Genomic DNA, 14180 nt, shown 5'->3' on the forward strand with positions numbered 1-14180 from the left:
AGTATATCCTACCAATAGCAATGCTATGGTAGGGTATGAGGAGGGTAAGATGTAGACAGCCTTACCTCTATCCCATAGGGATAGAGAGGCTGCTTCCGGTGAGACCCCCGGCTCGATAGTAGTTTTGAATCAAGCCTTGGACATAAGACACATAACACTCAATCATCGGGACACCGGCAGATTGGTGCATGTGCCCTTGTCTTTCGGCTATCAACGCCACCACATGATGCCTGATTAACCTTCCGCCACTTTTAACGTTATTTTCACGTGATTAGTAAAATAACGTCAAAATTAGTGCAATTTTACTTTTGCCCACCCAAGGGTTCACACATATACATTATATGTGCGCACCGCAAGCAGGGCTATCAACGCCACCACATGATTCTTTAAATATTAAAATTTAAAAAACAAAAAAAGTATAGTTAAAGTGTAATGTTATGTTCATTATTTAACATTAAAACAAGGAGAATGTTCATGTACATTTTAAACTTAACATGAGAACATAGGAAAACAATACCAATTTATAAAAAAAAATGAAAACGTAAGAAACAATACCAACTATAATACCAATCTGCATAAACAATGATTTATAATAAGAAAAAAGCCTAAAAATTACAACAAAAGAATCAACATTAAGAACAAAATAATAACAGCAAATACCAGCAAATACTTATAACAACAAAAGAAAAAAATCTAATAATAACAACAAAATATAAATCATCAAATACTTATAACGTCTCATGATCGAAAATTAGCAAATATGAACAAAATATAAAAATAAATCATGAGACGTTATAAGTATTTGCTGATTTACCTACAAAAATATATTTGATCCTATTTATAAATCAACAAATACTTATTAGGTTTATTTTCATAGGTGTTTGCTTATTTATATTTTGTTGGAAAATCAGCAAATACATATAGCATTCGTACTTTGTTGGTAAATCAGCAAATACTTATTGTCTGTACCTAGATGCCATGCCTGTGGGCTTATACTTATAACCTCTGGTATAATAATATAGTCCAATATTACCTGGTAATATCGATTCATTCTGTGAAAAATATACAAAATTAGGTCTTGAAATTCGGCTATGGTCGGGTAATATTCTGGTGCCGAAGGCAGTGATTTCTACCAAGTAAAAACTTCTTGCCCCATTAAATTAGCAGCTCAAGAATACACACTAGAATTGATCCATGGAAGAACTTAAAACACAAAAAATATTAATTTCTATGACTAAATTGTTGCCTTCTTCACTATGAATATATTGTGTTGTGGTTAATTTTGGATGAAATTATAAAGGAAAATAGTGAAAAAATAGGGCCCAAAAGTTTTTTTTTTTTTTTTTTTTTTTTGATGTCACGCCTTCAATGCTATGGTTTGAATGAAATCATCGAGGAAGAAGGAATTTGGGTTTGAAGTCGAGATACGTGGCTTGCTATCATGCGTTTTTGCTTCTCTAATTTGCTTCCAGGTAATACTTTTTCACAGAATGAATCGTTATTCCCAGGTAATATTAGAGTGTATTATCATACCAGAGGTTATAAGTATAAACCCACATGTGGTATTCTGGTGCTGAAGGCTAGCACCAGAATACTAAAACCGGTCCAATAATTTTGATGTGTTTTTGTCACCCAAGGCCAAAAATACCATTCAATAAACTTGTTTATATTAATATCCAAAACATCAAATAAAAATAAATAAATAAAAATATTTCATTTCCTTTTGATGAACATTGCAGTCAAATCATTTTGATATGTTTTTGGTCCTCTCTTTCACCATGGTTTGAACAAAGAGCTCGCCCGCCCTATACGACGATCGCACCTGCAATATTTCACATTCATAATCAGCCGTACTCAACCGTTCTTATTGCTAACACGTTTTAACTTAATCTTTCAAGAAATAATAAATCTTTATTTATTTAATAAAACATAAAAAAGTACCAAAGGTCCACTTGCTACATAGCGAAAACCGATTGACTCCCCATACTCTTTCCAGTAGGAAAATTTCTCAGGTGTCACATATTCTTTCACAGTAAGATGCAAAGGAGTCGGCTGCACGCGTTTATGTTAAGATTAGCATTAAACAACCAAATGCGCGTAAAATTAATAATGAGAAAAAGAAAAATTGCCTGTAAATATTGTCCAAGAGTCAAAATGTCAACATCAATGGCGCGTAAATCATTCATGGCTTCTTTTAACTCATCATCGGTTTCACCGAGTCCCAACATTATGGAAGTTTTGGTAATCATTCCCTCCTTGCTAACCTTTGCATGTTTCAAGACCGATAAACTCTGCTCATATCTACATCAAACAGCTCATGAGTTGGCCGAGCTCGGTTAGCTAAGAGCTCGAATCGGGCTAAGCTTAAACGAGCCTGAGTCTAACTTGGAGCTCATTAAATAACGAGTCTATACGAGCTTGACTAAGCTAGAGAGCCTATACGAGTTTATTTTTATATAACTATGATACTGTTAATTTCATTTAGTAAATATATTATTACACAAAAAAAATTATTGTATATATAACTATGATAAATTAACTAAATAATATATATCTTATTGTAATATAAAGTTACGATTAAAAATAGGGGCAACTTCATAGAATAGTAACCAACTTTCAAAAGTGTTCCAATTAGGTCACTTAACTTTAAAAAGTGTTCCAATTAGGCTGAGGGGTGTGGAGCGCGAGAAAGGGCGCAAGAGGCCAGCCGCTCGCGCCCCGGGGCGCGAGCACCACACCATCGAGGCGCGAGAGGGGCGCGAGAGGGGCGCGAGCGCGGAAAAAGAGGCAGGCGCAAGAGGGGTAGCGGCTGGGGGGTAGCGTGAAGGGTTCTTGGGTTCCGTAAATAGAGCCGTTGGCTCATATTAATGTGTATTAAAAAAAAAAAAAAAATTTTTTCCTCTATATATCACATATATATTCCTCTATATAAACCAATACATACCACACCCAAAACCATTCTCACATACCACACCCAAAACCAATATCACATACCACACCCAAAACCCAAAATCACCCTATCTTCGAAACCTTTTTTTAAAAACATGGCTGGAAATTGGTACCCAAACCTAGATTCAGATTACAGTTACGACGATTTATGGTCGGCACCGGACCAACCGATGTTTAATTTTTTTTTAGATATTAATGTGTTTTTTTAATTAATGTGTGTTTTTTTAAATAATTTCTTGTTCTTTTAATAATACGTTTTTTTAATACATTTATAAAAAAATAAAAAAATAAACCGCTCGCGCCCCCCCTCTCGCGCCCCTCCACACCATGGCCCGGGGCGCGAGCACCACAACCAACACCCATCTTATCAAGTTTCTCTCTCTGCCACACGTCACAATATTATTGGCTGGCGCCCCCCACTCGCGCCCCCCTCTCGCGCCCCCCACACCCCTCAGCCTTAGGTCACTCAACTTTCGTGTTTGATTAAATTAAAAGTTTTAACATGTTTTTTTAGCCAATTTCTTTTCTGTTTCACATAGGAAATCTTTTTATCTTTTTTTTGAAGTTGACGTTGAGTGGCGACGTGAATTTTATTTTTTATTTTTAAATTTTAATATAATTAACGTTTTTTAAAAATTTTTAAATTTAACTACATATATTGCAAATTCCGACACCCACATCTTATCATCCATTTCTTTCTTGACGTACACAAAAATCAGTGAGACTTGATTTGAAGATTTAGTGACCCGATTTGAGGAAAATATGCATCAATGACCTAATTGGAACACTTTTGAAAGTTGGTTACTATTCTATGAGATTTTCCCTTAAAAATATATAACAAAACTATATATGTAAATAAATAAAATACTCACCCGGCTCGTGGATCTCTTACAAGTCTCTGTAACCGTTTAACGGTCTCAATGTTATGCGCAAAAATGTCTAATCCCGAGTTTGTCAGCAACGATACTGCTTCTAAATCGCCTCTAAAATCAGAAGTCAAACACTCCACCATTATCTCAGGCTTCCTATTCTGTTCAGACAAATCAAAGTTCACATATAAATATACACTATTAATATTTAACATAACGTGAAGCGAACCGTTATAAATAATATGCGGGAATCAGGAGCATTTTTATACCTTCATTGCTCTAACGGTCTCTGCAAAATGACTGCTCCCACCATCCGGAAGATCATCCCGGTCCACACTTGTTAGAACAATATAATCCACACTGCAGGAAGCATAATCCAACATTGAATGCAAAAAAAAAAAAAAAAACTGAAATAAATAGGCTTGAAACTGCAAAAAAAAAACCTAGGGGTGCAAACGAGTACGAGCCAAGCCGCTCGTGAGCAACTCGAGATCAATTCGCTAAAACCTTGAACCGAGCAGAGCTTAAACGAGCTCAAGCCTAAAAATAAGATTGTTTAATAAACGAGCCCGAGCTGACTCGCAAGCCTATTTTGTTTATATAAATTACTCAAATAAACATGTTGACCAAATTTTTTTTTCCAGAATAGTGATTGATATTTAGCATACAAGAACAATAGTCATCAATGAGGCGCTCCAATCAGAAGCCGCCAGATCAGCTACGCTGGCTGCTAAGGCGGCTAAGGCTTAGCCGCTTCTGCCTCAGCCAGCGGAGCTGATTTGGCGGCTTTTGATTGGAGCGAATCATCGATGACTATTGATCTTGTAGGCTAAATATTAATCACCATTTTGGAAAAAAATAATAATAATAATTGGTAGTCTGTCTAAATGTGAAAACTGAAAATATGTATAGAAAATACTACCCCCAGCTAACTACGGCTTCGGCTGTGTTCTGTGGCTCCATAGGATCCGGTGGTGCCGGATTCCTACTGGTTTTCACGGCACAAAACCTGCAGCCCCGAGTGCAGGTATCGCCAAGAACCATGATGGTTGCAGTTGCAATTCCATCACCACCGCCATTCCAACACTGCAATTAACATCATTGTTTCATATAATAATAACAATCATCATAGTAAATAAAAATTACCAAAATAGACGACGTTGACCACTTTTTTTTTTCAACAACAGAAACAAGATTTTAGCCTTTTTCAACAACAGAAACAAGATTTTAGCCTACAAGATGTCGCCATGTCGGACCACTAGCCGGCTAAGCCTTAGGCGGCCTTTTTTGCACTGGAAATAATAAAGTAGGGGCCCATCTTCTGACCAAACAGGATTTGATACGTGTCACTTGTAGGCTAAGCTTAGCATACAAACGCATATTCTTAGATGTCTGTCTTGCAGGCTAAGAAAAAATACACCGGCTAAGCTGACTTTTCTCATCTTAGCCGTCATATTTCGGTAGGCTAAGATGAGACAAGACGAGCCCATGTGTTTTTTCTCAGCCTACAAGAAAAAAATCTAAGGAATGCATTTGTAGACTAGAATGACGGTGTCAACTCCTGGTTGGTCAAAAGGTAGGTCCCACTATCTTTTTTTTATTAACTTTAGAGCGCAAAATAGACCAGTTAAGGCTTAGCCTCCTTAGCCGGCTAGTCCAACATTGTCTATTTTGGTACTTTTCCCTAATAATAAACAATAATGAGAAGATTAAAATGTATATTCTTAACTGTTTGCCTTGTAGGCTAAGAGGAGACAAGCCAGTTGTGTTTCTTTTAGCCTACAAGACAGAAGACTAAGGCTGAGGGGTGTGGAGCGCTAGGAAGGGCGCAAGAGGCCGGACGCTCGCGCCCCGGGGCGCGAGCACCACACCACCGAGGCGCGATAGGGGCGCGAGAGCGGAAAACGAGGCAGGCGCCAGGGTGCTAGCGGCTGAGAATGGCGCAAGAGTTTTCTTGGAAAGCGTGAATAGCCGTTGGGGGGTGTTTTATTTAAAAAAAAAAACGTTTTTTTTTTTCCTATATATAATAACAAACCCATATCAAACCCATTTCAACACCCATATCAAACCTATTTCCAACTCGATTTTGTTTCTCTGTATTAAACATATATCAAACCCAAACCAATATCACATACCACACCCAAAACCCGAAATCACCCCATCTTCCAAACCTTTTTTTAAAAACATGGCTGGAAATTGGTACCCAAACCTAGAATCAGATTACAGTTACGACGATTTATGGTCGGCACCGGACCAACCGATGTTTTATTCGGGGTCGCAACAACCATCCGGCTTTCAACCATCCAACATACAACCGTCTCCTAACTTTGTAGTTCCGGAGACACAAGAACCAGAACCAGAAGGTGAAGCTGCGGGACAAAGAAGACGCGTCCACCGGAAAAAACAAGTTGCAACGGACGGGTCGGGTTCGGCTTCGACCGGAAGGGCGAAACGGAAAATCACTCCGTGGTCATCGGATGAGAAGGAAGCCCTGTGTCGGGCTTGGATAGTCACTTCTGAGGATCGGCGTTGCGGTAATTGTTTTAACGTTTTTAAAAATGATTTTTAATAAAAAAGTTAAATAAAAAAGTTAAATGACTTACAAATTTATTTATGCATTTTGCAGCGGACTACCAAAAGAGCAAGGTCTTTTGGACAAAGGTTAGGGAGACGTTCTATTCGCTCGTTGGGAGTACAGAGCGGACCGCCGATATGATTTCGGGTCGGTGGACCGAAATCAGAAAATTTGTCGGCTTGTTTACTAATCTGTTCAACAGGAACGCCGGTCGTATGAGACCAAGTGGCAGTGACGATTTGGCGGTTTATAATTTCACTGTCGAAGAGTGGAGGCAGGAGTGCCTGCGGAGGTATGGGACAGTGAAGACGTGGGACGATGTAAAGGTGTGGGAGAGGTTGAGAAGGTGTTCTAAGTGGGTTGAGCTGGTGGCGCCGGACGTTGATGCGGAAGTAGGGCCGAAACGGACTAAAACTAGTTCGTCTGGAGCGTACAGCACTTCCGCCGGGTCGGAATGCCGGGTTGGATTCGACCTAAACGTTGCGGGGGAGGAAACGTCTTCACCGCCGAGGAGGCGGCCATTGGGAAGGGACGCCAGGGGGAAAAAACCGGCTGAGGGGGAAGCCGTAAACATCAACGATCTTGTTGAATCCCTCAATAAATTCAACAAAACCATGGAGGTGGTCTCTATTGACAAAAAGGAAAAAAAAAGAATGAGAGATTTGGACTTCCTTGCAAGAGACTTCAGCCACCTAAATCCTGTCGACCAAATGCTGATGGAAAAACAAAAGGAACGTATCCGGAAGAGGTTGATCGAAGAAGACGAAGCCGAATAATAAGAATAATGTTTTTCTTTAGTACTTTAATTTTTTTTTATATATTAATGTGTTTTTTTAATTAATGTGTTTTTTTTTTAAATAATTTCTTGTTTTTTTAATAATACGTTTTTTTAATACATTTATAAAAAATAAAAAAATAAACCGCTCGCGCCCCCTCTCGCGCCCCTCCACACCATGGCCCGGGGCGCTATCACCACTACCAACACCCATCTTATCAAGTTTCTCTCTCTGCCACACGTCACAATATTATTGGATGGCGCCCCCACTCACGCCCCCTCTCGCGCCCCCCACACCCCTCAGCCTAAGGAAATCCATTTGTAGGCTAAAATGATAGTGTTAACTCCTTATTTGTCAAAAGGTGGGTCCCACTAACTTTTTATCAATTTCAGAGCCATGTGATTACATAAAAAATCATTGCCTTTTCATTTTCTTTTTCGTTTTCAATTAAATAATTTTTTTTTATTTTTATCATTATCTTTTCTCTCTCCTCTTTCTACTCACAACCACTCGCAGAAAATATTAAAAAATAATACTCTGTGAACAGAACACTTGTGAACAGAACACTGAACACTGTAACCCCAAATTTAGTTTTCTCATATAACATTTTCCCTCTCCTCTACTCACAACCATACCATATGATTTACGAAACTCACTCAAATAATAAGACCACGCGTAGCCAAAACTAAGCTCCCATCGGCATTTTGCGTCATATGACGCCCAATCAGCATTTCAGCATTTTTGCAAAAAAGGGGTGTGGTCAAAATTCTCCAACAATCATTACACAATTATTACTTTTTAATTTTTTTTAACATAAATTAAAAGGGAAAAAATATGATTGGTTGGAAGATTATGACGGAGGCGTTTTGTACACAACTTTCACCCGAGTGTGCGGTGTTCACTGGCCTTTTGGACCCAAAATGCCACCCACAATTGGCCAATAAAAATCATTACATTTTCTCTCTCATTTTGAATTAAATAATATTTTTTTCTATCTGCATCATTATCTTTTTTCTCTCCTCTGCTCCCAACCACTTTAAAAAAAATATCCAAAAGTTATACTGTGTGAACAGAATACCGTAACCCCAAATTTAGCTTTATCATATAACATTTTCACTCTCATCTACTCATAAGTCATAACTACTCGTACCATACCATATAATTTACAAAACTACGGCACGGGCTGAGAATGCTCTTAGCCGGCTACCCAATTCGTCTAGAAAGTTGTAGGCAAAAATCTCATATCGATTTTTTAATTCTCCCCAATAATAAACAATAATGAGAAGATTAAAAAAAAAAAAGTTATTCTCACCTCACCAATATTAGGACACTGAGCTTCCTCACAAACAGTGTTGAGTTTAAGCCGAGCCAACGACTCTTTCACCTCTTGATACTTAACCCCTTGTGGGGCTTTTTGTCTAAGCCAACCCGGTTTCTTGACACTCGGGTCCCGACCCGTAACCGGGCCCATACCACCCGGGTACGGAGGCGGGTTTGATGAAGATGACAGTAAAGATGATGGGTTTGTGTTTGTTGGTTCTGTAGATGAAGAAAGATTGGTGTTGATGTTGTTGTTTGAATTGCATTTGATGATTATATGGTTTCGATTTGAATGGATTGAAGAAGTGGTTGTTGGGAATGAGTAGATTGTTTGGGGCTTCAATTGTTGGATCATCATTGTTGTGTTGTGTTGTGTTGTGTTGTGTTGAGACTTGAGTGAAATGGAACAAGGAGTTTGAGTTCGATGTAAACTAGGAAGTGCCTAGGTGGCTGTTTGGCTTTGGTAGATGAACAATATTATTATTATTATTATTATTATTATTATTATTATTATTATAGTTTTTTAGAGGGGGGAATTTTTTGTATTTAGGCTACCGCAATCGAGAGCCCCGTTGTCTCACTCTGGGCCACACTATGTTGTCTTAACCGGACCCACGCTGACTTCAGAATTTGGCTTGGGCGTTCCTCGGGAAACCATACCGCCGACTGCCACTTGGCAATCGTTGTGCCACCACAAGAGCAGAACCCTCTGGCGTAAAACACGATGGGACTAAAACCCAGGTGGGCTCAGGATTCAAACTGACAACATTTGCAAAAGGCCTAACTTAAATCCTTCATTACCAATATCCATCCAAATATGATACAAGTGAGATTCGAACTTGAGTCTTCACCGGAGAACCCAAGCCTCCTACCACTGCCATTTTAAAAATTAAAATTAAAATTAAAATGGAGAGCCATGTTGTCGTACTTTTTTTGTTTAGTCCACCGTGCTTTTTAATTTGGAGAGCCATGTTGTCTCATTCTGGTAATACTATGTTGTATTAATCGGGAACACGCTAACTTCAAAGTTTGGCTTAGATGTCCGTTCCTCCAGGAAACCATACCGCTGATGTTTATTTGATTAATAAACATAAGATTAATTAAAACTTTTTTGCATCCTTCACTTTGAAGTCCAAGCCAAACTCTTAAGCCAGCATAGGTAGGGATAGCAATGGGTTTGGTTTGGGTCTGGTTTAGGTATTCCCAAACCCATACCCAGTTATAAAAGTCCATCTCAAACCCGTCCCAAACCCGTCGGGTTTTAATAGGGTAATTACCCGTCGGGTTTTAATAGGGTAATTACCCGTCGGGTTTCGGGTTTCCAATCGGGTTTTGACAAAATACCCGTCGGGTATACCCGGCTCCAAACCCGTCGGGTTTCTAAAGGGGTTTTGACAAAATATAACTAATCAATAACAAAGATGGTTACCGTAAAGGTAAACTGTCTCAAATAATTGACATAAACAAGTTTCGACAATAATATATTTGGAATATTGTACATATATAATATAATAAGCTATATCGGGTACATCGGGTATATAATCGGGTAAATGGGTCTATGTTATCAGGTAATCGGGTCGGGTAATCAGGTATATTAGAAATCTCAAACCCGTGAAAAATTTCAAAACTAATCCCAAACCCTAACGGGTCAGGTATTACCCGTCCCATTTATGTCGGGTTTCAGATTTTCCCATCGGGTTCGGGTTTCATTGCCATCCCTAAGCATAGGTCCGGTTAAGACAACATAGTTTGGCACTTTGGTCAGAGTAGGGCAACGAGGCTTTCCAATTTGAGGAGTGCGATGGCCTAATAAGCAAAAAGAAAGTCGTCGTTCTAAAAAAATGTGATTGTTTATAAATTTAATAGATATTGTTTTTGTAAAAAAATAAACAAAATAAAAAAGCTAAGAACAAATACAAAATAGTGAATGGTAGGTATAACATAGGTTGAGCATTTGGTGAATTGGTGATGTTAAGATTACAATGAATATTGATTGATATTGTGCATATGGGCTAAATAGAGGAAAGCTAAAAAAATTTTGAACATCTAAAGTTACTCCAGTATCATGGGCACCAACTCACTCATTAAAACCAGCAAACTATCTCAAGAGAAGAGGGGGGGGGGGGGGGGGGTTGTGTTGCTTAGCAGGTTGGTTTATTTTATTATTTTTCATCAATGATAATAATATTAATAATAAAGAGAGAATGATTAATAGAGACTCCATCCATTACACTTATTTTACCCATAAAGCCCCTATGGTGTAGCGCCACATGGCACATAACGCCTCCCATAGGGGCTCCATCCGGCATCCACTACACATGGTCTAACAAATGCAAAAATAAATTTAGGAACCATCATAATTGGTACACATGCTATCCAGGATATCTCATTTACATGAACATTTATATCCTTTGTAACAATCAAATTCACGAACTCGTATTATTAGCAAGCTAGCAACCATTTAACAAACGGAAGAATCAAGCAAATCGGCCCACAAACGCGTGCCCTGTGGACACATGATGTCCCCCCCCCCCCAACCCCCCCGACTTAAAACACATCGAATCCTCAATTTTTCCTCTATTACAACAATGCCAAAACAATATGACCATTTTTCTATTATATTACTATTCACATTACAGCAACGAAAGCAGCAGCCATTATTCGTCATTCATTTACTTGATCGCCTTCTTCTCAGTTGTTACCCCAACAACAACATTGTTTACCTTAATCATTACAATGCAAAACCATGTTTAAAGAACACACGGTTGGATAAAAAAATGAAAAAATGAAAAAATAAAAAAATACTAGCAATGAAGAATATTATACCAATTTTCCACTCTCGTCAACCGACATGGGATTCTCAACGACTACGGTTAGGGTATCAGAGTGAGACATTGGCTGCAAAAAACATTATATGTCCAACAGTTCAGCTTATAATTGGAATATGAATACATCAATATCTTGTACAAAATATTATATGTCTATATATTCATATATGAAATCAATTGAATGCTTACGAATCCGATATGATGGTCATTTTACCAGCTATATGTAATACTAGCAAATAATAACATAAGCTATAGATTTTAAAAAGAAATATAAATAAGAAAAACCTGATAAAATTTTGAAAATCAACTATACTCGAAAGCAAATTTTTATATGATATATACATCCTTTTTATGAAGATGGTAATAATAAATTAACAATAATAATAATAATAATAAACCTTTTTTAATAATTCAAAAGCAAAAAAGATTACAAAAAATACAAACAGATGACCGATGAAAATAAGTTAACGGGTCAAGTGTCCTACATTGTCTTTTTAATGCATAAAAACCCCTAAAATCCTAAAACAGCATACTCAAAAAACTATATTACTACAGAAATAACAATTCCCTGAATATATTTGACACACTAATTATCAATAAAATATACTTTAGAGCAAAAAGTGGTTCAGGTAAACCTGACTCAACCCGACTCGTATGAAAACTGCCCAATTTTGAGCATCTAAAGTTACTCCAAAAACATGGTCAAAAAAGCGTTGTTTTCTCATTTTTAGCCTAGAGTTGATTAATTTAGCATAAATAAAGATCACGCAACTCACTGTAGAAACAGGGGGCATTGATCCTGATGTTGCAGCTCCATTAGGCCGCACGGGAACTGGAACTCTTCCATTATTCATCTGCAATAAATATGAACAAAAAAGGTCAAATAAAACTTTATCACATACTCTCGGGCGTGTGTGTGTGCGCGCGCGCGCGTGTGCATGAATCTTGTATCCTAGGTTTTGCAAATTCTCAACAAGAAAACAGGTTGCCTGTTGTACTCACATTAACATTTGTAACGTATTGACAAACTGCACATTTAACTGATGGAGCACCGTATGGATACATAAGCATTGTTCTGCAATTTCCACAATGTACGTGGGCAAACTGATTGGCAACTGTCAAACCAAAGTAAACAATAAATAATCTTACTTATATATCAGTATCGTTTAACTACTAGGCTACTAGCATTATGTGTTCTACATAGCATTAAACAAAACCACATTAAAAACAAATAAATATATATTATATATATCATACCTGGTGCAAGATTCACAGTATGACAACATGAGCATCTGACTCTTGTAGCACCACGTGTATACATTAGCAATGTGCGACAACCACCACAAATCAGTTGATCCATTTCCATGCCTAACGATACAATCACAAAAAAAAAAGAAAAAAAAAGAAAATACTATACACGATGATATGTTAAGGAAGAAGTTTTAACGGAGATGAAGTATTTTCCAACTGATGACCATTCTATACTCATTCGACAACCATATATCATTGATTAACTAATGGTTAGACGGTTAGTTGACGATTTACACAACAGACCCTATACATTACAAATGAACCCTTGCACTATTATTTCCCAATTTGTCCATCTCAATCATGATATAATCATGGAGATCATTTTATGTCAATTATCACACACAAAGTACTAGCTCATTTAGCGCTACCAATAGGTTATGTTTTAAAATAAGTAGAGAAAACCGGTTGATTATGCTCTGCTTGCAGTGCGCGCATATAATGTATATATGTGTGGCCCCTCGGGTGGGCAAAAGTGAAATTGCACTAAGTTTGACGTTATTTTACTAATTTCGAGAAAATAGCGTTAAAAGTGGCGGAAGGTTAATCAGGCATCATGTGGTGGCATTGATAGCCGAAAGACAAGGGTACATGCACCAATCGGCCGGGGTCTCGATGGTTGAATGTTATGTGCCTTATGTCCAAGGCTTGATACAAAACCACTATCGAGCCGGGTCTCACTGGAAGCAGTCTCTCTATTCCTATGGGGGTAGAGGTAAGGCTGTCTACATCTCACCCTCCTCAAACTCTACCACAACTTTGCTATTGGTGGGATTTACTGAGTACGATGATGATGATGATGTTAAAACATAATTTCCAAAAAGAAGTTAACTTTCTTTGTTTTCAATTGCAGATAATGATTACACATATTAATCTTTTCATCACAAAAACAAAGTCAGGCTTGCATAAAATACACACCAAGAAGGAAGGAAAACAACTTACAAAAGAGAGAATAATAATTTTTTCGGTTGCTTAAAATCTTTACTGTACTGGAAACATAACACTTATTATTATATTTAGCAACTCAATAATAATAATAATAATAATCTTAATTCTTAAGCTACCATTTATCATCCATTGGAATCATCAGTGTGAATTTGGTGTTATTACTTATTCAACACTTTTTCTGTTTCTAGATCATTTTGACTTGTTCAACAATTAATCAATCAAAATTAGGATAACAAATAAATGATTAGTACCAGCAGCAGGAGGAACAGATGTAACGGCATTACATAACGCACAGCAGACACTGGAAGCTCCGCCTCTAGGGTATATTAATATGCTCCTGCAGCCACTGCATACTATTTGGCTCTGCATATTATTATTATTATTATTATATCTAATTCCAATAATAATAATAATAAAATTTAGCGATTGTTATTGAAATAGTGGATCTGGATGAGGATGAATTGGTGATGAGATGACGGTTGAAAAGATGGAGGCAGGTGGTAATGGTAAAAGGAACCTTTTATTGTTTTCTTTGTGGAGATTGTGATGTGATTATTATTTTTCTTTTTTAAATAAAGTTCGAGACTTTATTTAAAGACAAGTTGTT

The 14180-nt window shown here is 37.5% G+C and overlaps 2 protein-coding genes across 2 annotated transcripts; both read right to left on the bottom strand.

The window, feature by feature from the left end:
* Positions 1-1697: 1697 nt before the first annotated feature.
* Positions 1698-8847, bottom strand: LOC143564749 (lipoyl synthase, chloroplastic-like). The gene is made up of 7 exons (XM_077051934.1): positions 8482-8847; positions 4741-4904; positions 4088-4178; positions 3822-3979; positions 2130-2301; positions 1942-2052; positions 1698-1822 (listed from the first exon to the last, which is right to left on the bottom strand). Exons 1-7 carry the CDS (start codon positions 8845-8847, stop codon positions 1745-1747), a joined length of 1140 nt encoding a protein of 379 aa, XP_076908049.1. The 3' UTR covers positions 1698-1744.
* A 2227-nt stretch (positions 8848-11074) lies between these two features.
* LOC143564750 (protein LOL2-like) lies at positions 11075-13950 on the bottom strand. The gene is made up of 6 exons (XM_077051935.1): positions 13858-13950; positions 12575-12685; positions 12320-12432; positions 12094-12171; positions 11316-11387; positions 11075-11212 (listed from the first exon to the last, which is right to left on the bottom strand). Exons 1-6 carry the CDS (start codon positions 13940-13942, stop codon positions 11162-11164), a joined length of 510 nt encoding a protein of 169 aa, XP_076908050.1. The 5' UTR covers positions 13943-13950; the 3' UTR covers positions 11075-11161.
* Positions 13951-14180: the final 230 nt, after the last annotated feature.

Source organism: Bidens hawaiensis, unplaced genomic scaffold (assembly GCF_021521415.1).
Source record: "Bidens hawaiensis isolate Kalapana, Puna unplaced genomic scaffold, B.hawaiensis_p1.1 tig00022155_1, whole genome shotgun sequence".
Lineage (NCBI taxonomy): Eukaryota > Viridiplantae > Streptophyta > Magnoliopsida > Asterales > Asteraceae > Bidens > Bidens hawaiensis.

What these genes read in the sequence shown, in the direction of transcription:
- LOC143564749 (XM_077051934.1), bottom strand. Translation starts at nt 8,847, where the DNA reads ATGATGATCCAACAATTGAAGCCCCAAACAATCTACTCATTCCCAACA. An exon ending in GAAGCCGTAGTTAGCTGGGG is followed by an intron (nt 4,179 to 4,740) that starts GTAGTATTTTCT and finishes TGCTTCCTGCAG; the next exon opens with TGTGGATTATATTGTTCTAA. An exon ending in ATGTAGCAAGTGGACCTTTG is followed by an intron (nt 1,823 to 1,941) that starts GTACTTTTTTAT and finishes GAAATATTGCAG; the next exon opens with GTGCGATCGTCGTATAGGGC.
- LOC143564750 (XM_077051935.1), bottom strand. Translation starts at nt 13,942, where the DNA reads ATGCAGAGCCAAATAGTATGCAGTGGCTGCAGGAGCATATTAATATAC. An exon ending in TACTGTGAATCTTGCACCAG is followed by an intron (nt 12,433 to 12,574) that starts GTATGATATATA and finishes TTGGTTTGACAG; the next exon opens with TTGCCAATCAGTTTGCCCAC. An exon ending in TTGACGAGAGTGGAAAATTG is followed by an intron (nt 11,213 to 11,315) that starts GTATAATATTCT and finishes GTAATGATTAAG; the next exon opens with GTAAACAATGTTGTTGTTGG.